The sequence below is a fragment of the Bombus impatiens genome, unplaced genomic scaffold (genome assembly GCF_000188095.3).
Source record: "Bombus impatiens unplaced genomic scaffold, BIMP_2.2 scf_0051, whole genome shotgun sequence".
Taxonomy (NCBI): domain Eukaryota; kingdom Metazoa; phylum Arthropoda; class Insecta; order Hymenoptera; family Apidae; genus Bombus; species Bombus impatiens.
Window position 1 is genome coordinate 23511 of NT_176470.1, and position 22517 is coordinate 46027.

At 40.8% G+C, this 22517-nt stretch overlaps 1 protein-coding gene across 4 annotated transcripts in view; it reads left to right on the forward strand.

Annotated features, from left to right (window-relative positions):
• Positions 1-20769, forward strand: part of LOC100748594 (protein numb) — a 35984-nt gene extending 15215 nt beyond the window's left edge. For 2 of the 4 annotated variants that reach the window (XM_012392673.3, XM_003485323.4), the window contains exons 2-10: positions 11266-11430; positions 12006-12077; positions 12193-12411; positions 12667-12853; positions 13078-13335; positions 13822-13842; positions 14605-14790; positions 14946-15463; positions 15696-20769. In XM_012392673.3, coding sequence (XP_012248096.1) covers positions 11293-11430; positions 12006-12077; positions 12193-12411; positions 12667-12853; positions 13078-13335; positions 13822-13842; positions 14605-14790; positions 14946-15463; positions 15696-16004 — 1908 coding nt within the window. In that variant the 5' untranslated portion in view covers positions 11266-11292 and the 3' untranslated portion in view covers positions 16005-20769. Of the gene's footprint in view, positions 1-921; positions 926-2771; positions 2778-11265; positions 11431-12005; positions 12078-12192; positions 12412-12666; positions 12854-13077; positions 13336-13821; positions 13843-14604; positions 14791-14945; positions 15464-15695 lie in introns of those variants that run through there. The other 2 variants (XM_033324472.1, XM_012392669.3) reach the window with 2 other exon arrangements.
• Positions 20770-22517: the final 1748 nt, after the last annotated feature.

A 22517-nucleotide genomic window follows, 5' to 3' on the forward strand; every position in this document is an offset into this window, starting at 1 on the left:
AGGGACATGTACCTGACAGAGGTATGAAATGATTATATGGCTCTCCTTAAAACAAAGATTAACCCGAGAAGCGGGGACAGGAGTATATAAGGGCAGCCTCTTTTGGATTGACGGAGTCAGAGTGAGAGTTAGAGTTAGTCAGTTAGTTAGTGAGTCGTTGGACGATCGAGTTATCGGGAAGTTACCCGAATCGAGTAGCACGTCGATACGAGCCCTCCCGTGGACCGTGGATTCGTTGTCGAACCTGAATTCGCTGTCACCATCATCCCGACCATCCTATTGCCATTACTCGTAGCGTCTGGTAATGTCCACATGCGTACTAATAGAGATTGGCTACATTCGCGACGGTAAAGTAAGTAAAGGTTCGTCGAACGCCCAAGTGTCAACCTGCCTCCGACATATATATTTGCGTATTTAAAACAATTTGAGATACAACGGCGAAATATATCCGTGAATGAATTTTGCGCAACGTATCTGAGAATCATAGCGTACATTGATCCGTTTCCATCGCACTTTCTTCATTGTGTTTATTACGATCAATTATCGCGCGTTGCAACTTGAGTCAGATGCAAGACGATCGTAATGAAGTTCATCCTCAACTGGAGCACGTCGAACCAAGCTAATAAAGCGAGTTTAATACGATCATGATGGATCGCGCTCGTACAAATGCGATTTTCTATACCGCCGCTAAATACATCGTCGTTTTTTAAATAGACGATCGACCTATAAAGCGTAACGATGGCGCTTTTATTTCGATCGAACCGAAACGGGATTTATTACGCCGATTTCGAGGAAAAATTTCAACGATTCGTGAAATTTTCTTTCGATCTGACAAACGATGCATCGGACGATTTCGGAGAAGTCTCGCGATACTTTCGAACAAGTTTAAAGTTTCGCGAATGTTGTTCCGCAAGGATACAAACAGGTTCTTCGTGACAGGAGAAACTTCGCCCACATTTCAGTGGATGTCTTCTATCTCACGGTCTTGTTACACGCTAACATTCAGCGAAGAAAATCTAAGGTATTTGTATATTAAACAATACGAGTCAAGTAACTTGAAAATCGTTGATATAACGAAAACGTTTTACAACAAATTTTAAGATATTTTAACCGTTAAGTTTGCAGTGTAAAGAATCGAAGTTCGCGTACAACATGGAAATCGATCGTATCCTCGTATATTTATTATTCGGACAGATATGGATCGAATTTAATCGCGTTATTACACGTCGTACGGCTTTGCTGGATAGTCGAAGGTAAAATGTACTCGTCGTTACATTTATAAGACGGAGGAAAAGAATTTCACATGGAACAAACAGAATTCAAAGGTGATACGTCTGTCGAAATTTGTAACAATTTTTTCTTCGAATTCGACGACAACTTCGACTTATCGCGCGTTAGAAGAAGAGTTGGAAAACGGTTGGATAAAACAGTTAGATAGCATCTAGGTAACGACTGCTTCGTATAAAATTGTAATAGTTCTTGGAAATTTATAGACGCAGTTTATCTTCGGGCTGCTTATATCTTTCACGATTTGCTTACGGGTCAAATTTATCTACCTTATTAAAATTACTTTACTGAAACTTAATACCGAAGGATATGACACGTAGTTGTAAATTCTACGAATAAGAATACACGGAATAACCGATAAACGTACTGAAAACACTTAAAACACAACACGAACGTAAAATCTCTCCAGCGTATCGTTGACTCAAAGATTTCAAGTCTCCGTACTTATCGTTGGTACGTACGTATTTACGAACTAATCAAAGTACGGTATCGTTACTTTTATGAAATAATTTCAGTTCACGCTTTGGCTTACTCGTTCGCGTACGACGAACGTAGGAAACACCTGCACGTTTTTTAAGTTTTCATATTTAAGCTTCTATAAAGCGATAACATCGTTATCGTTGATAATAAACCTTTTTACAAAATGACATACTCTGAGCTCGTTTCGCGATAAAAAAAATAAACGAATCTCGCCGACGTTTCCGCGTAACCGCAATGCGTGCACTCGGGGCCGTGATTTTTCCACGTAGCGTGTAATATTCACGACGTGACGTCGAAGGAGGATCGAACGATGGAAAGGATTTGCTTCGACGTTGAACGCGATCGAAGCGTTGCGGCCAGTCGAGAACAGACTGAACGAGAATTTTACGCTTCGTAAGAAGAGATAACTCGAACGACGAATTCGTTGGGGCGCTTGCGATTACGTACGAATTATATTACGCGAGTGACACGCATTCTATCGAATCGATGCAAATCGCGCAAGTACATGTGTACTTACGTTTACGGTCACGCATACTGCTAGACGATCGACGAGGGGATCGAACTCAAGGATAACTGGTGCTACATGCATCGATGTCCGTCCGCTTGATAGCAAGCGAGGGAAAGAGATCCGGAATTCTACAAGGTGTCTTGGAATTACGGGAAAAAGTTGGCGTTTGCGGAATTTCCGAATTTTTCCGTATTTTGCAGGTTGCGGTTCAAATTGGGAACGTCCGGAACGATCGACCTAGTATCGTTAACGAAATTTTCTAAATTCCCAGTCTTTCGATTTTAATCGATTTGCAATAGGCGAATTGTTATCGACATTTGTAAAGTAACTTGCGCTAATTTTAGCCATTTAACTTGTAACTTACGTTGAAGTGGTCACCACTTCTAAGAAAACTCTACGTCTTTTTTAGTTTTCTCAAGCATCGAAGCCATCGACAGCGTGTAGACAAAAGACTGTGACGAAGACAAACCATAAACGGTAGACGTTGGCTTCGGAGTTTTCAGTTATTGGGTAACGCAGCTAGCGCGCGGATCTGGACCGGCTCAAATTGTATTCTTACTTACAATTACGCTTCTATTTAAATATATTTTCTACCTTGCAATTTATCCACGAGTTTCTCTGTTTACACATCGAATAACCTGAACAACTTGCAAAAGGAAATAATACACGGCGTAGATAATAATTAAAATGGCAAATTGTTAATATCGAGAAGTAAACGAAATAAACCGCGATAAAACGAAATAACGAAGAGAAGATTGGGGTGTATTTACGAAAGCAAAAGTTTAATCGAAGAAATATAACTTAATTTAAAAGATAAGATAGAGTAGATACAGAGTAATCTTGTTTAAACGTAGTTTACAGCTCGACGCACGGTGCTATTGGTAAAATTCAACGTTGCTGGTGTAAATCACGGTGTTGGTTCCGCCGAGACGGAATTGAATCGCGTTCGCGACGCAACCATGCTTTCGCGTTATTGTCCTGTAAATAACACCGCCCATCGTAGTGCATATGTGCGTCTGCCTACATCGCAGTGCACGGCAACACCTGTCTCGGTGAAAGGATCGAGTACTCATAGACGCTCGTAGATATTTGTCATCGTTAGACTCGCTGCCATTTCAGGTAACGAGTATCTTCCTATTTTTCTTCGCGATTCAACGTCGTTGCCCGACGATCTCCGATTTTTGTCTTGCGCGTACGAAAGAAAATATGGAACTTGGAAAACGTACAAAATACCTACGTGGATACACGCTTGGAAAAGTGGCAAAGAGAAATTAAACAATTTCGTTTATGTTTTCAAGGACGAACGTTTCGATATTTCGATAACGGATACAAACGAACGAGTATCTTTTATTTGGAAGAAGAGCTTGAAAATCAAGACACTCGTGCTACATGGCGAGAGACTGTCGCGTTAGCAGCATCTTATCTAGCGAGAAGAACAAGGTAATATTTACAGTCTTGTCTCATTCGTAACCTGGAAAAAAAATAATTGTGCCAATTATACCATCGAACGTATCCTTTAAGCGAAGAGGAACAATGGTTAATTATAAGAAAACATTCTTATTCCGACGTTAATGTAATTAGTGTAATTAACGCGACGTTGTGAGAGAAGCGTTTTGCTGGAAAGTCTGGGAAATAAAACACTGGCCATACTATTTTCCACTTTAAATGCGTCATCCACGAGATAGAACCGTGTATTCGTTTCATTTGCAATTCGTCGGATTTTTATTTCCTTTTGAAACGTTTTCTAGAGAAAAACAGAGAATCCTTGGGTTAACAAATTTCAAAGTTTCATTGTTCGACCAACGGATCAAAGTAAATATTAAACTTGAAACTTTACTTTACTATATTTGACTTTACAAACTGTTAACGCGTCGATATTATAAAATCGAAAACATCGGAGGATGAAAAGGAAAAACGCGTGCTCTTCTCCTCCGGTCGGTGCGACCCATTACGTCGATTTCTCAAGGCAGCGATAGCTCTCGAAGTAGCGACGGTTCTTGATGCTCAGTTGCTAAAACACCGGTGCATATGCCCAAGAATCTGCTGTCTGTTGGCTTGAAAATAGTTGAGAAACGTTGGCAGAATCCAGTGTCTCGGGTCGACGAACTGATAGGGCTGCATGAATGTATACCGGCTCTCATCGTCGCCTTTCTAGGTCACGACACCTAGTCGGGGGCCAAGAGATCCATGCCTTCGATTGGCACGTAGCCCCAAAGTAAGAAATCCTAGCCACGAGGAGAAGCTGTGCCAAACAACCATTCAGATTCTTTTTAGAACGGTCCGTTTTTACTACGCGTTCCGCTTATATGTCAGGGACAGCTGTGTCGTGCCATGGACTATCAACCGTTTCAGACGCTTCGAGACGGCGCCTTTTTCGACTGAAAGTGGCACGATCCGAACGATACTTGAGGGATACTTGTATCGTGTCCACGTATATATGACGATACACGTACATTTACGAAGGTAAATGTCGTTCGTAGTTTTATCGAATTTCATCGGAATTCCGAAACTGAGAAATATATCGATGTAAATCTCTTTTTGCGTGTGTATTTGACGAAAGAATTCCGTAACTTCGCCCGTTCTTGCGCGTGAAAATACAAGAGAAGCCGATAGATCCCGTTAAAGTTGAGAGGTTCGTCGGATTCTGAATAATTGCGCGCGAGGTCGTGCTACCTGTTCTTGTATTTATGATATTTTACGGACAAACTTCGTTAGCTGGTGATCTCTAGATTCGACCTTGAGGCGTGAAAGGAAATATGGCGGTTGGAGAATGCATGTACGGTTATTATGTGTGCATGCAGACGGGTCGTGCATGTCAAAACGTAGGCAGGTCGATCTAGCGCCGCAATTTCCTGCTGTTAGCGAGCCGTGGACTTTACGGCACTCCCATCTCGAACGAGCGATATTAAAGACGCTCTTAGAAAGAAGCTTGCTCGATGGCAAGAACGACCACGTCGTTGAAGAAATTAATGTAATTTATAAGAAAGGAATTTATTCCTTGATGTAAAAGCCGGTTTGCCACCGTGTGGAAAGGATACGACAATCTGTGGTTTCTAACGAGATAAAAGACGGCAAGAAACGCCGGCATGAAATAGGCTGTTGAACTCCATTCGAATTTATTCTTTTCCTTTCTCATCCTGCAATTGGCGATTTACTTCGTCAACGTATTAAGCGCGGATCGGCCATAGCCGTAAAAACGAAAAGATTAAGATATACGGCGAAAGAAAGTCGAATATACCGTAAATAACGTGAACGTTGCTTTGACTTTTGAAATTCTAACGAAATAAGAAAAGATACAACAACGTTATATTCGAGAAATTAATTAAATTCATTATTCGGTCCTTCCGATAATGCAAAACTTATCGCAACTCGTTTCGGATTGTTCCATGTTTTACGTCGAAGCAAGTTTTGTCCAAAGGATCGTGCATTCCCGATAAAGTGGAAACAGACTATGACGAAATGTCCGTATGGAACGAGTGCGGACAATGAGTCATCAGATGTGTAATAAGAACGGTGTTGTGCTTGTGTATTGCAATTTAATTTCGAGTGACTAATCGTATCTGCAGACGCAAGGGGAATATTATCGTATCGAAACGAGCGAAAAATTACTATCTCGAAAGTCTTTCCGCCAGTACAGGTTGAAGTCCTCGAGTCGAATTAAAAAATTATTTAGACGATATTTATCGATCTAATCGTAAGATTCCGAGGGATTACATCGATATTTCTATCGAGTAAAAGTAGCTTCGTAAAAACATCGAACGGCATTCGCAGAATCAATCACGAGGATCGTTTCATTCGGAATCGTTAAGAGAACGATCGTCGGAACGAATCATTTGCAACTAATAACGTAAACACTCCATATATTCACGTATGTACGTACGAAGCTATTACCATTGAATTGCATTTAATATCACATCGCTGTAAAGTCGGAGACGACGTTTCTTTCGAACAGCCGTTTTCTCATGGCAATGCTATAACCACGAGGATGTGGGTTTCATTAAGGGGTAATAACGCTCGACCTGCAATCAAATAGCACGATAAACGTGGATGCGCGTCCGACACACAATCGAGGAACGACTTTCAAAGAAGATATGACTTCAAGGATCGGTTCGACTCCCTCGAAACGCAATTTTATTCAAGTAGCGAATAATTACAGGTTAAGCGACCCTATCTTTTCTGTATCTAACGAGTAGCAGGAAAGGATTATTTAAATTTCGTCCTTGTTATCCTTACTATTACGTTATAATTTGAAAGAAACGTGAAATTTTGTTTTTAAGCGTAAAGCTCAATACTTTAAAGAAATTCGTTGATAAATGCGAAAGATTGGTTTGTTTGCGATCTAATTTTATTAATTCGAAAAATAGAACGTCGCCGAGTTAATCGTTTTAAAATGATCCTGTAACGAAATCTCTCGCCACTACGTTTTAAAGCTCGTACCTCGCGAGAATTTCGTTGCAACCTTCTGACAATTTCCGGATGGTCGAGACGTTACTCATCGTCCGATTCACGAGTGAAGCTCGAGAAAAAGAAAGTTGTAAGTATCGTCGAAGACGTCGAACAAAATGCACTAGATGATCCCGCTCACTGATTCACACGATGAATCCTTTCTTATTTTCTTAGTCATCGTCGATCCGATTCGGGAACCTGTTTTTGTCCAGTCGTCGTTTCGTTAGTTGATCTAGTCGACTCTAAATTTCTCTCTGAAAACATTCTGTAATTGACATTTTGATAAATTCAACGGCAAACAAATTAGAACGTAACACCTAGTAGACTTGACACGCGTATACAGAGAGTAAATGATCGAGAGCACGATATTCACGCGTATAACTTGATTTAGAATTCATTGATATCGAAACGATGGCGTTGATGGTTTTTTATTAGCGAATCAATGAACGAGCGTAATTTAATCGACGAATCCGAGCATCGTAGACACACGACAGTTTTAAATAAGTCTCGCGTCGATCAATCCGTGCAACCTACGCATAGATTTATTTATATTTTATCAAGAATATTTATATTTCATTTCTCATTAATTACATCGTAATACGATGTCTCCCGTATACGCGTTGAAGCTTCGTTCGTGCAATTAAACGAAGATTAAACGTATTCTCTCAAGAGGCGCGAATTTATACAACTTCGAAGTTCGATAAATTCGATAGGAAAGAATGGGCAAGCTATTTATCCATTTTATGGCGTCGTTGTCACGTCCAGCGATATTATCTTCTGCTGCTAAATAATCAAACCAACGAAAAAGTTCGCATCGAAAGAGACGCCAGTAAAATTCATCGCCTTCTCGTCACGTGAACGACATAATACGATGTCGCGTGACCACTTATCGATTCTCTTCGAAACGATTATCTGTTTGGAGCTTAGGGACCAGCACGTGGATGTCATCTTGCATGAATCGAACCTCATCGCGACGATTCACTTGGCCCGTTGCGATTCTAACTCTCTCGTAAGCCTATTAGCAGGCTAAGCAAACAGCCTGAGTAATCGGATTGGATCAAGAGTGCTCGCTTTCGCACGTTTTAACCATTAGTCCGGTCCTCGTGCGCGATCGCCATCTCCGTATGGAAAAAAGCGTCCTCGAGTTTGGTTGCCACGCGGTTCGATTATTTTCATAGCGGTCCACGAACTGGTTCATCATCGTGCGCAGTGGTTACAGCTGCGAGAGCTTCGTTATTGTTGCACGAACAGGGATCTATCGTCGAGAGCAAGGATCGTTGGAAGTACGTGACAATATTTGCTTGGTCGTGGAACGCGTTTCTGCAAACCACGCATGAGATGCGATCAAATATCGCGTTTTGGATTTTCGAACGAATAAACGTTGTCGTAATATCATGGATGGAAGTTTCGTCATTCGAGGAATAACAATTTTATTTCGTTTCTCATGCAAAATGAAAACAAATTACGTATAATTTTTTAGATTCGTTTTTAAGTTTTCGTACCGTCGTGTACGATAAATGCTGCAAGAAAATTCTGCTTATCCTATCCTTTGTATCATCTTCCTGTCGATTATAATTTGTCTTGCTGGGACAATTTTCTAGAAGATAGATAGGTTTGTCAGTAGGAAATCGCTTATCGACGTTGATAGATCATGGGAGTTTTGAATTCCACGAGCGTGAAATTTAAAGCCTCGTAAGCCTTGGACAGAACGTCTTGACCAAAGCAACGCGCGATATACACGTAGTATATTTCGACCGATAAAAAGAAAAATAGATTCGTAACAACGCGATATTTATACGAACAGGGGATAAATATCCCAACAGTTCTATAAACTTCTATAAAGTTCTATAAAATTCTATAGATTGAACGTTCAACGAATAATTCGAAGATGATCTTATTACGTCGATTACTAATAACGATTACGTCAAATTCGTCCCTAACATTTCTGCATTGACGGCACGAGTTAATTTTCGCCCTAGATTCCCATTCATTCCCCATATCCGCCACCATTCGCAACTCGAGGAACCATCGATCCCGAGGTGCGATATCACTCGGGGCTGATACTTTTTCTGTTCGATTGGTCGGATAAACGGCGACACTGTGAAAAGGTGGAATTAAAAGGCGGTCGTTCGCTTGGGAATCCCCGTGCTCCGCGTCGTATTCACAGTCGAGAACGAGTTATTTACGATATAGCAACGGGGATGACGCTCTGATGATCTCGTCGATACATGTTATCTGGTTCACATGGATCGTGTAACATCGAGTTAACGCGTTTCCGTATTTTTAATGCGAGATAAGATCATCGCGTTATCTCTATCGAGAAGCTAACGTCGTTTCTACGTTTGGTCGTTCACCGACAAAAATTGAACGCGACGAGTAACATCTCACGACTGAAATACGAACGAAGGTGAACGATCCGAGGATGTTAAGCGATAAATGTTCCCAACGTTTCCTTTCTTTGCTTGATCTTGCGATACGTCTTATCGATTGGTATTACCACTTCCAAAATTTGTTAGATTTCTGCGTAGCTCGTAATAGTAAGTACGTAACCATAGTTTATGTCGTAATACTATTAGGTGGCCCGAAAAGTTTCTTTCGTTCTATAAGGAAATAATGGACGAACAACATTTTCCGTTTTATGTTATTTTATCGAATAACGTATGATCCATTTTGTTCTATCAAAATAAAGATCTTAGGTCAGATTAGGTTTCGTGTTGGTATAAAGATGCATCGTTGTAAAAGACGGTTCTGTGAAAGAAAGACACTTTTCGGACAACCTAACATTTAACGAAGAGAACAAAAAATGTTTCTCTCCGACGATAGAACAGTGGCTGCTCAATTTCTTTGCTAAAAGCACAGATTGTATTACAAGAGTAATACGTTTATATATAGAAACGTCGGAATAGAGTTGCGTCAAAGTGCTTTCGTTGGTAAGCGATTCCGACGAAAATTAAGTTGAACGAAACAATTGAATGAAACAAGTAAGTGCCTCTATTTACTTGTACATCTGTTTCGTATCGTATCGATCGATTCGTCGATAAAATAAGAACGCGCATATGTATCGCTTATCGAAAATTTCTTTCACACGGTGGGTAAGCGCACATAAACTCCGGTGGGAACGTCTAACCAAGACACACAGTACCGTGCAGACGTCTTATCGTTAGACCATGTTGCTGTTCTTCTACTTATTTCGAAACATTCCATCTATTTTCATATTGATCTATCGTGGGAATTCGAATCGTTCGGCTACATAATTGTTTACTACATGTACGTACCTTTTCTTGAAGAATACTACTTGCAGAAAAAATTGTTTAAATAATCTACGGTGTATATAGCAGTCCTTTCGATAAAAAACGATCAAATCTCGAACGATTTCTCGAAGAAGTCCTTTTTTTCACTGTGACAAAAATATGTACCTTTTTAGCGATAAAACGTACTCTGTCTTGCACGGAAAGGATAATCGAGTCGAGGCACCTTATCCTTTTAAGGACTAATCGACGCTCGATTTGTACGAACAACTTCTGTTTACCTTTGCGACGGAGAGACGCAAAGCGGGTTGCAAGACGAAAAGAAACGGAGGGATCGAAAAGAGAGGGAAACGGAACGGAGAGAAGATTTTCTCAACCTATGTCGATCCTTGGTTCGTTGGCCGGTTCTTAGGGGTGTCGATTTAGGAGGGTAAATTCGCGGCTCCGTACTAGGGGAGAATTCGTCGAGGGTTCTGATATAAAAGATTCGTTGGGAACCGAGGCGAAGATTCGATCACAGGCCATTGTACGACTTGGACTCTGTTCGCCGCCGTTGCCAGACACTGGCTGGCTTCTATTTTTCTCAAGGCCCACCGTTAAACGACTCAGGCAAACGAAGCAAAGTGCTCGACCTCTGGGAATATTCGCCGATCTTCGGAAACGCCATAGTCGGTGCAGGGGACGCGCGATATTAAAAGTCTAAGATACGACGGTTGGAGAATGCATCTACGGTTGGATATGGAGAAGATCGTCCAACTTCCTCCTTAACCGATTCGATTCCTAGATCTTTTGGATGTTTGTCGAGCGTATTTTGCGAGGAATCGTGGACTGCTTATGCTTAGGAAAAAATAGAAACTCTCCCCTCTCTCTCTCTCTCTCTCTCTGTCTCTTTCTCTCTGTCTGTCGGAGTAAACAAAAGGAATAGAACGATGCTTCGGTCCGCGTTCAATTGCCAATTAGGAAATATCGGTGGAAAATTGGACGCATGTATATACCACAGAAAATTGGTCAGAAAAAATGGCTGTTGCTGAGATATATGCTAGAAATGTTTCGCAATTTGGATCTTGCTTTTCCTGCGACATATTTTCAAGCCTTTACTCGTGTTCTCTCCTTTCTTTTCTGTTTGCTCGTGCGATTGCGTTCCGTGTATTTTTTTGGGTCTCTTTTGCTATGTCGCGGGGAAAATGGGAGAAATAGTCGAGAAGGTGAAACGAATCTCTGTTCAGTCTTTATCTCGTTGATCGATCTTTGGTCGATCACAGAATACTAATTGTCCTTTTTTTCGTATTATTGCAGAAACGCGAGAGGTCACCGGGAAAAAGAATGGACCGACTTCGACGAAGTTTCCGCGATAGCTTTCGGCGGCGAAAAGATCCCCACGTGCCGGAATCGAGTAAACCTCATCAATGGCAGGCAGACGAAACGGCTGTCCGTTCAGCTACCTGCGCTTTCCACGTTAAGGTAATACAATCGACGGTTTATTATCGCTCTAAGAACCAATCCTTTCGTTTTAAATGGACATCTTCTATTCCAAAAAGCATCTTTAGTATCAGACAAAGCCGCGTATTTTGCTTTATTAACGGATCTACTGACTAGACTCGACATTTACTCCGCCAAACTTACGTACGTGTAACATGGATTACGAATTTGACCGTTTGAAAGAAAACGCTTTCCGACATCGAATGCACGGAAACTTGTGAACGCGTATATAGTCGAAAATCTGGCAGCCAACAGCCGTAAAATTGGCACGTATCCAGATAATCGATACTCGAATAACAAGTGTTCCATTATGCTTTCCCTCGATGACGTATAGTTTCATCCATTTCGATAGACCATCTCTACATTTTCGAGATGTTACTTCGAAATGATATCGTCGTTTTTTCTATCGTATTAAAACGTCTTTGAATTTTAATATAAAAATTGTGCGACTATAGTTTAGCTCTGATTTCTATTATATTTTTGCAAATCACCCTTTATCCGTCAGACGCCATTCTCTTCGTACGTATCGATTGATCCTATCGATTTTGAATGTACAGTACCTGGGATGTGTGGAGGTGTTCGAGTCAAGGGGTATGCAAGTATGCGAGGAAGCTTTAAAAGTACTTAGGGTACGTAACACAAAATCTTTTGATAAAATTCCAATATCTTCCGTATAAAGAAACTACTTGGCTGGTTGGATTAAAAACGATTAAAACGATTCTTTGCATAATAAAATTCTTGCAGAACTCGAGGCGGCGACCGGTACGCGCAGTGCTACACGTATCAGGGGACGGTTTGCGGGTCGTTGAAGATGAGACAAAAGGACTGATCGTCGACCAGACGATAGAGAAAGTTTCCTTTTGTGCTCCGGATCGAAATCACGAGAAGGGGTTCAGCTACATTTGTAGAGACGGCACGACCAGACGCTGGATGTGCCACGGGTTTCTGGCGTTGAAAGAGTCGGTACGTGTCGCTGACGCGTTTCCTAGGAAATTTCGTTAACTTTCTTTCTGGTTACGTTTTGTTACGTTTTTTCCAAGTGTAAAACATTTTGAAATTGCAAGTTAACGCGTTATAAAATCGGAAGAAAAATAGTTTCAACCATCTATCTCGTTTATTTGAAAGATATGTTTTAGGAAATTACAAAAGAAAGTAATATTATCGCGCGAGTTTCGCCGATTACGAGTCCAACGCTTATTATTCACCGTGTTCTTACAGGGAGAGCGTTTGAGTCATGCAGTGGGTTGCGCTTTTGCCGCGTGCCTGGAAAGAAAGCAACGGAGGGACAAGGAATGCGGCGTCACGATGACGTTCGATTCAAAAACTTCAACCTTCACGAGGAGTGGCAGTTTCAGGCAGCCATCCCTAACCGAACGATTGCAGGACTCGCGCGAGCGCGCCGTAGGTCAGTCACTCGTCTTCTTCGCATTTTCTTCGCAATTTTCTAACGATATTTCTACAAATACATGTAATTTCTTTGATTGACTCGATGTAATCGTACAATACCGAAAATTAAACGAAATCATAAACAATTCTCGCCTGAGAAAGATGTTATGGAAATAAAACGAGTATATAGATGATATACGTATAACGATCTAACGTTTCTAACGATCACTGATTCCATCGCAGATGTACCTCCCATAAAACAAGTCTACAACCCTTTCGCGATCGAGAGACCGCACGCTACTCCCTCGATGCTCGAACGACAAGGTTCCTTCCGCGGTTTTACGCAACTGAACCAAGCATCGCCGTTCAAAAGACAGCTTAGTTTACGGATCAACGATCTTCCTAGTAATCTTGAGCGCACACGTAGCCACAGTCTGGAACCGACGGATTTGTCACGGATGCCATCTGCTATCTCTCACATTGTACCTTTGAAACCACCAGGTAAGCTTTTTAATATAATTTCCAGTAAAGAAGCGATCACGCAGATACGTACAGTGTATTTTTGAATATATAACGAATATACGCGATATATATATAGCACCATACATACGTACATATATATTATATTCACGTGCAACGTGTGCAATACCGCGATAGTACATTTGATAAGCTGGTATTCAAAAAGAGGATTACGACGTATAAAAGACAGACTGGAGATATCAAAGTATCGTGAAACGTTTATGAAATCCGCGGATTCATCGTAAATTGAATAATAAATATGTCGAATAATATTCCCATAAAGTATCTAATACAGATAAAGTCTTGTAATTATATGTTAACTATAAGATTATTTTAAGATATCGTAGGATCTTTGGTTCGATCGTAAAAATGTTCTATCAAGTCGTTTTCTTCCATGTGCTGCATATATATTAACATATTTAAGCCACTCCCAACATCGAATAATATACTTCTTCATTTTTGCAATAGAATTCGAAGGATATGACGAAGGTCATTATTCCCTAATTCTGTTAATTGTCCATATTGCCTGATCCTCCTTTGATGTTCTTGAATGGTGCTCGTTTTCTCCCTTGTGTTCAAATATACCAGTGTACCTATAGGATATGTTATTCATAGTTCAACGAGTTGAGCGAGTAGACGAAACGAGAAGAGAATTCAAACGTTCTTCGCGATAGCGACGATCCTGTAGTTTTCTAAATGTCTCCGTTTTAAGAAGTACCTCCTTGCATTCAATTTTCTTTTCTCAAATCGTAGTTCGTTTTTACACACGATATAAAAATACGATGACTCGGCATTTACACGTTTGTACTATTTTACGAAATAGACGAAGAAAATATTAGATATTATTAGATAGATTATGTCTTTTTTTTTTCAAATAAATTGCATTTTCTATTTTCACGATAATGGATCTGTTTTCTGCTTGTACTTGTACTTTCTTGAAAGAAAATTATTTTTGGTAAGTCACGATTCCGTTTATATGTTGCACAGCTCACGAAATTATCTCGTTATCTTCTTCTATAATTCTGCATTGGGTTCGCTCAGTTCGTGAAATATTACAAATCTGTAATTGTCCGAACTATCCGTTTGTTAACATCTTGTATATCACTGTTGGACGCTTAACACGTGTTCACGTGTCTGCAGCATGCGTTCTGTAGTTTCAAGCACCAGTTCGAAGCACCAAATTCTAGTATGTTAGCAATGTTTATTATTTTGAGTATTCGATGTATTAAAATACCGTTCTTATTTTTACAGTTAGTCCAATACCTGAAATATCGCCTGCGGGCCAGGACAGCGTTTCAGCGATGTGTCAGCAACTTTCACAGGGGCTTTCGCTTCTCTCGAGCAGCGATGACTTTGGACCAATCCCTGCGCAGAGCAGTACAAGCACTGTTGCTAAGCAGCTCTTCACTAGCACTACGATTAATAATACTCCATTAGGTATATCGCAAATTTGCCATGGAAAATGTAACGCAACTTTTTTTATCGTATACGTAGCGTTGGTAAAAAAAATCAATCGATTTTCACGTTATTTATTACTTAAGAAAAATAACTTTGTATTTTATCACATCACGAAACGTTATATCGTCTTACAGTGACGAGCAGTAACTCCTTAGACGAATTGAAACTACAAAACGGTCCGAGTCTGAACAACAACAACAACAACAACAATAACGACAAAAACGACGATCTCAGTAATCTGAACCATGTTGGACCCAGCTGGCAAGAAGCTCCATCGCCTGTTTTAGCTTCGAATCACAGGCTTACGCCCATCCTGAACAAAACCAGTAATCTCAGTCCTATTCTTCCAAGAACCAACGCGCCCACGCCGATAATTATGAGCACTCCCGCACCCACCTCCACCGTTGGTGTCTTTGGAACACCACCCTCGGCCAGTCCAGCTTTTAGTACGGCGTCTACGTCTTCCTTAGGGAACGTGTCCACGCCAGCTGTGAATAGATCACCGATTCCCGTGGCTTCAGTGATGATTTCGAAGACAAACTCACCGACCACCAGCGTGGCATCCGTATCTCCGGCTTTGTCTGGCAGTATTGTTAACGACGCTAGCCAGATTAGCCAAACCTCAGTACCTAATACTATTTCCACATCAGCGGTAAGCAATTTTGAATTGTCAAGAGACGCGGATTTTTACTTTGTAGGAATTATCGATTACCTTCTTTCTCTACATTTCGAACAGTTTGTGTCAAGGAGAGAAATGCCGACGATGCGAATTAGATTCTTGAGCGTATCGATAATTGTCGCTAGACTACTGTAGGATCGTTATAGAATTTCCAACTTCGAGTCAGCAAATAACGGAATTTCACAACGTTCTTCTATCGTTCCAGGTCCAACCTGTTTCAACGACAGCCGCGTTGCCCAAACCAGAGCAATGGTTAGGCAGTATAACCAGCTCGGTGCCACCCTCAGTGCAATCTCCTTCTCAAGGACAAACGAGTCCTCGACGAGCGCCACCGCTGCACGCGAGAGCCCTGTCGCTCGGTTCGGCCGCGATGGGACAGGCCACCAGGTCCGGTCCTTCGGATCCGTTTGACGCGGAATGGGCCGAGATCGCGGCGAGAAACCTGCGACAATCGAGCACGACGAACCCCTTCATAATGCCAAACGCGACTCAAGCGTTCCAGGTGCAATTGTAGCGCCAGGAGTTCATCAATAGCGTTGTCAAGTACTTCCGCTCTAACACATAGTGACGACTCCATGTCCGTTCGCGCTTCGACCTCTCGCACGACCGAAAGTATTACACGTGAAACGCGTCAAACGTCGATGAAACCGCGAAGTTTGCTCGAATGAAGTTTCCGGTCGGGCGACACGGTCCAAGCATCGTGCGATGTAACGAGAAACCTCGAGGAATCGAGGAGGAGCGGGAGCCGGAGAATATACGTATCGATCTCGAAGAGATATGTTTAGTAGCAATGACGATAAACAGCAAATCAGCACAAAACACGTACCCGTAAAAAAAAAAACGATGTTTTTTAGACATTAGTAGATTACGCACACATAGCCTCGATAACCTCGAATTTGGATACGAAAGAGAAGAGACAGGGAAAGGAGGTAAATTAAAATTGCGTCTTTTGGGACCACGCGTTCAATCGCGTTGGTGAAGTGAACGTGGATTTATTTAAATAAGAGATTCGGGTCGATCGATCGACCTGGATCGCACGATACTGTTTTTAGATGTCATCGCACCTTATTCGTGAAGGAAGCTAGATTATGTCGCTGGTATCGATAACTTAAATGTCTATCACGAAAGTACTTAATAAAACGAGGTGTACAATAATCTTGAGTAGTTTAGACTGAATACGGTTACCGTCGTTATGCATGATGAAGCGAAATTTCCACGCACCCAAGATTATGCTGCACCAATCTGATGTTTCGTCGAAAATAACAGTAAAAGAGAAAAAAGAAAAAAAAAACAAAAAAACATATATAACGTAAAAGTTACGAGAAATATAACGTGAAAACACGATGCTAGTAGCTTACAGTTAGACCGACCGCGGGTTCACGCGTCGAACGTGACTCGACAGAAAAGTTATTTTTCTTTTCGAACGGTCGATGGCCGCGAATGAAAAATTCTGTCGAACTTACCCAGCTCGAAATATCAGGAATTGACAAGTTTTCTTAATTACGAGCAAGGAAAATTTTAGATAGGAGAATAAGTAGAGATAAAGACAGAAAAGAAATATATCGACGTATACCGCCCCTGGTGATCGATTTAGGGCCAGTCGGGATTTTCAGTAGATTTCATTTCTCGAATAACATTGATAGACACGAGCGTACGTATTTATTAATTACTAAGATGTCATACTCGATTTGGCCGGGCTTTGAATATTTTTGAAGTCTGTGACGGATTTGGCCTCGAGACACGATGCAGCAAGGAATGAATCGATATATATACATCGTCTACGTATTTGGTAATAATTTAGGCAACCAAGGACAATTTTCGATTCGCGATATGGCGTTGCAATCGAGTAAAAATAAAGTTTCTGTACGTGGCCCTACGTAATCCGATAACCAGGCGTTGTAAAACGACTGACGCGACTGAGTAGCAAAATGACGGACTGTGATATACACGGAGGTGTGGCCAGTACTTAAAGGCGAGGATGGGGTCGAGCGACTGTCGTAAACTTTGCTCGATGAATTGCGAATTTCCCGTCTGGAACGTAAGCAAGCGTTTACGAGCTTGGGTAGCGCAGAGTCTATCGTTCTCTAGCCGGCAGAATTAACTAGACGAGTCCTAAACACACGCATATACAACTTAGTGTACTTAAGAGAAAAGATTAGATGTTAAAAAATTTCTAGAGTCAGTACTTACGTTCCACGCTATCGTTGTCTAATATCGTACGTACGAGCGGGTCGAAGCACTCCAATGATCGTGTTAACATTAAAAGCTTAATACGGACAAGCGTTGCAACATCGTTGTGATTTTGTGTAGCTGTGACGCAGGAAAGAATCGTAAGTTTCACAGATTTCCAAAAAAATTCTTAAGATGAAATTTAGTCAATGATATTCTATGAAATCGGGTACTGTCACTGCTACCAGAATCACGACGACGATGCATAATTTGTCTGCGTATGGCACTACAGACATTGTCTGCGCACATGTTCCAAATATCTGCGGGTAACCGAAAGTTCTGCCAGACACAAAGTTGCAACATCTTCTAGCAATGTGGTATACGATAACGATAAATGTAAAATGTTTGCATAGAATGTCTGTGAGTGACGCCATTAGATGACGATTCACGCAACTAGAACGCGAAAGGTGCTTCCGCTTGAAACAAAATGAAAAGAAACCGCACAGAGAAAAATTAGAGCGACATAAAAGAACAAGAGCTAAAATATTCACGAAAGTCGTTTCACGAGCCAACACGAGAGCAACGATATACGGATATACGGAGTCGCGTTCCAACGTGAATTTATAATAAGAATATAATACTACGGATTGTTACATAGTTATGTCGGTTGTTGAACAATTACGGAGACACGTGAACGCTCTCCACATCCTATATAAAGATAAACACGGGGTTACTATCGCGTCTTGAAGCTTGTCTCCATTTCGGTTTACGTTCCAACTTTTCGTTCCTCCGAGTGTATTGATCCACGATGATTCAATCCCTTGCCATGTGTGCAGTAAGGACTACAACTGTGTTCGTTGTTTCCAACAAAAGTTCTAGAGATACTAATTCCCGAGAATTAGTTTGACAAAGGCTTAAGTAGTAAGGTTATGGAGGGAAGATAAGGTAAGAAAATGACAGACAACGAGATTCGTAAAATACATTCGAGTTGCAATTTACAAGGCTTGCTGCTTATAGAGCGAGATCTTTTACTCGTGTAAAACAGCGGCGACAGTCGCTACATCTGACGGCACTTAGTTACTTACTATTTGATGGAAATACGTACGTCGCAATTCGTTGAACTTATCCTAAGAATTGTCCCTGAAATTTTTCTCGGCCGTAAAGACTCGAGAGCACGATATTACAAAAAACCATACACCATACGTAACATCATGGCGAGGGATTTACATCGAACAGGGGTAAAACGAGGTGGGCCAATAACTAGAATGATCTCTCGTGGTTGACGAGAAAGAGGGTACGTGTTCGATCGTCGTTTCGACGAATCGTGTGTGTGCATTGTATATAAATAGTAGTTATTTAAAAGAGAAGAGAGTGATAACAAGAGAAACGGAGAGGGCGAGGGAGAGGAAGTAAAATTGAACAGGCGAAGAGAGAAAAAGGAGAAAATGAGCGAGTGAAAGTATGTGTGTAAGAATACGAGAAGAAAATGTTCACCGAGCCGGCGATGATCCTAACGCAAATAGAAACAACGTTCTTCGTTGCCGAGGTTTCGTTCAGTTATGATTGTAAGTTATCCTTGTAAATAGTTCGGTAGCGTTTCTCAGCACAAATCGCGTTGCTTCTACAGTTTAGGAATACTTTGTATTTAATAACGTCAAAATATGGTCTGTTCGGAACGAATTATAACCTAAAAACTATTTTTTCTTTTTTCTTTTTTTTTTTTTTTGCTTATCACTCAACGTCGTAAGCTATCGACATTGTTATCGTTCTAACGCGTGTTTAATTCCGCCACGGTCTTCGAATTTAAAGATTAGCGATTTAAAGATTCAAATATAAAATAAAAGCCCAAGTGGACGCAAGGACGTTAGATTTCGAATTTTAAGTTTCATCAGTGGCTAAACGAAACGATGGCTGTTATTTTCGTTCGCTCGAGAGATCGACCGATTCTGAACAGACTGTACCGCGACATGATGAAACGGAACACGTAATCGACGCTCGTCATATGGAGGAATCCAGTCCGATATCGTTCTCGATCGTTTGACGAGGTTTCAGCTTGATCTTTTGAGCCACCTTCTGTCCGTCCGGTAAATCAAAAGCAACAAAAGTAAAAAACGAACGAGTATCGACACAAAAGGGAAGATAAAGAATAGAACAAAAGAATATGAAATAAAACGAAAACAAGAAAGGAGAGGAACGATTATCGAGTTGGCATAAGCGCGAACCGATCGCCAGGTACTTATCGCGAAACTCGTATAGAAGACACGCGTGGAAGAGAGAAAGAAAGTCGATTGATCCATGTACTTAAATATTATACAAATACAATTTGTTCTTCTTTTGTTTTCATATTTCTTTTCGTCGTTTTTCATTTGGAAATGAACTTGGTAAACCCTCGTTCGGATTAGTCGAGTTACCTGAACCCAAATAATTCGACTAATCCGAAGGAAGGCTCGGTCAATGAACCGATGCCAATGACATCGTCAATGTTTGTTTCCATTGACGTAGCTGCGGATTTTTGAAGTTTCTTCGAAGAACGAGCTACAGGGAATCGCGTATACAATATCGATTCGTTATATAATATCGTCGCCTTAAGTACTTATTGTTTTCTCTTCTCCTCTGTTTTTTATGTTTTCTTTTGCCCTCTATATCGACGTACGCTGATCGTTCGTTCGGATTTTCGATCTTTCGTTTACTTCGAGAAAGGTAAATACGCGAAATAAATTAATTTATTATAAAGTGGAAAGTAAGGACTAAAACGTCGGGTTCCTGCGTGTCGTTCTCTCCGACCGAGACTAGCGAATTTCTGATTGGTTAAATCGTCGAATGCGAGGGCAGTGAAACACTGGGATAAGGAAAGAAGAAATAAAAAAAAGGAAATAATATACGAACAGGTGCACTGCGTGCCAAATTTGAGGAAAGTGGAATAGCGATGTCTGTAAATTCTTTGGACAGGACATCGTACACGCTTCCGTGGTTGTGTTGTACATAGTGTCGCCGATCGATTCCTGGATCAATGTACGACTGCGTGTATATTTCGTGAAAGTATCCTTGTTCGTTTTACAATGTATCTGCCTCTGTAAAGATATGATTTATTATAATATCTGTTGTGATTACCAAACTGTCTTCTTTCATCGTCTATTTCTATCCCTTCTATCTTTATCTCTTTTCGAAACAGAAAACAGAAGAAATTGTTATTCAAGCACGTACGAATCTCTCGTTCTTCTTTTGACCAAAATCCCATCTACGAAACCATGTTCAGTTTGAACTACATAACCTACAAAATTTTAATACAACTTTTATCTCTCCGCTTTTTCTATTCGCTGCCTCGAATTTATCGATTTATTTAATATACTCTTTCGACGTCCAAGTGCAATATAAAACCAAAACTCGTTGTTTCGGCATAGCAATAATAATAGCGGCGAATCGATAACAGAGAAAAATGTCAACTACGTTGGAAGACGCGCTGTGCAGGTATCCACCCAGCTACCCATCGCGCTGTGAGTCTAGAAAAACCTGTTTCTCAACGTGTTCACCGTGTCCAAATATTCAGCCACCGACGAATGGCACGTCTTCGGTTCATTTTCAAGTTACCTACACTCGCAACGGGTATGTTGATGAAACGTTAACTTCGAAAGGAATATAAGAAGATACGATGATCACGGATTTTTTTCCACAGCCTCAAGTATTCGCCTTGCTATTATCCGCGATCGATATGCTGTCCACCACCAGAGATACCACCACCGAAAGTAGCCCCTTGTTACGCGAGATTATTCGATTCTCGTGGAAGACCAATTTGTTTATACTTTTAATAAATTATTCTTTCGATATACGTAGAGAGCGATTTTCTATATCTGTCTATATTTTGGTCATTCTTCTTAACTATATTGTTACGTTATTGTTACTAGACGGGAACCAGATATCCGCTCATATACGTACCCTCAATCCTCTTAAGGACCCATCGTAAATCTCAGTAATTTGCTAGCTAAGACCGAACCTTATAAGACCTTCAGACCGTACAAATCTTTGTTTCTAAATCATTTTTTAAAGATTCTCGTCTATTACGGCTTGACACGGGAAAGTTAATATCGCAGTAATTTGCTAGCTAAGGTCCTTCGGACCGAACAAATATCTTTGTTCCTAAATCTTTTTCTAAAGACTATCGTCTATTACGGCTTGACACGGGAAAGTTAATTTTTCTCGCGTACGATGCTTCCCATTAGCAACTTTCTATCGAGGGCGGCTAAGACCCTTCCTAGTCCATCAACCTTCGTTTATCTAATCGGAAACAACGTATACTGCTCTCACTTTCCTGGCCAAAATGTCATGAACAAATCCGATAATCCCGTGCGCTAGACACACCCGTTATTAGCTTTCCTCCGATACAGCATCGTCACTGTACTTGCTTATTCTTCAACGTTAGAATAGTCGACAAGTCATTAAGGGGTTACTCTCCTTAAATCAATCATTTACTTAACGTATACATACTCAACAGTGTACCTCGTAAGTGTTAGAAATATAACCTTACAACCCTGTTAATCGCAGCGTTATGGTATCTTAACCATCCCTGTTATCTTAACGGAAATCAGGGGGACTTTACGGGAATTTACGACTCCCGTTGACGTGTTTCCTCGCGATTGCGTCTCCCCGCGATTGGTCGAAAATACATACAGGGTGGTTGGTAACTGGTGGTACAAGCGGAAAGGGGGCGATTCTACGCGAAAAAGAGTCGAAAATATAGAATAAAAATTCAAAAATTTAAAAATTTGAAAATTTAAAAATTTGAAAATTTGAAAATTTAAAAATTTAAAAATTTAAAAATTTGAAAATTTGAAAATTTGAAAATTTAAAAATTTAAAAATTT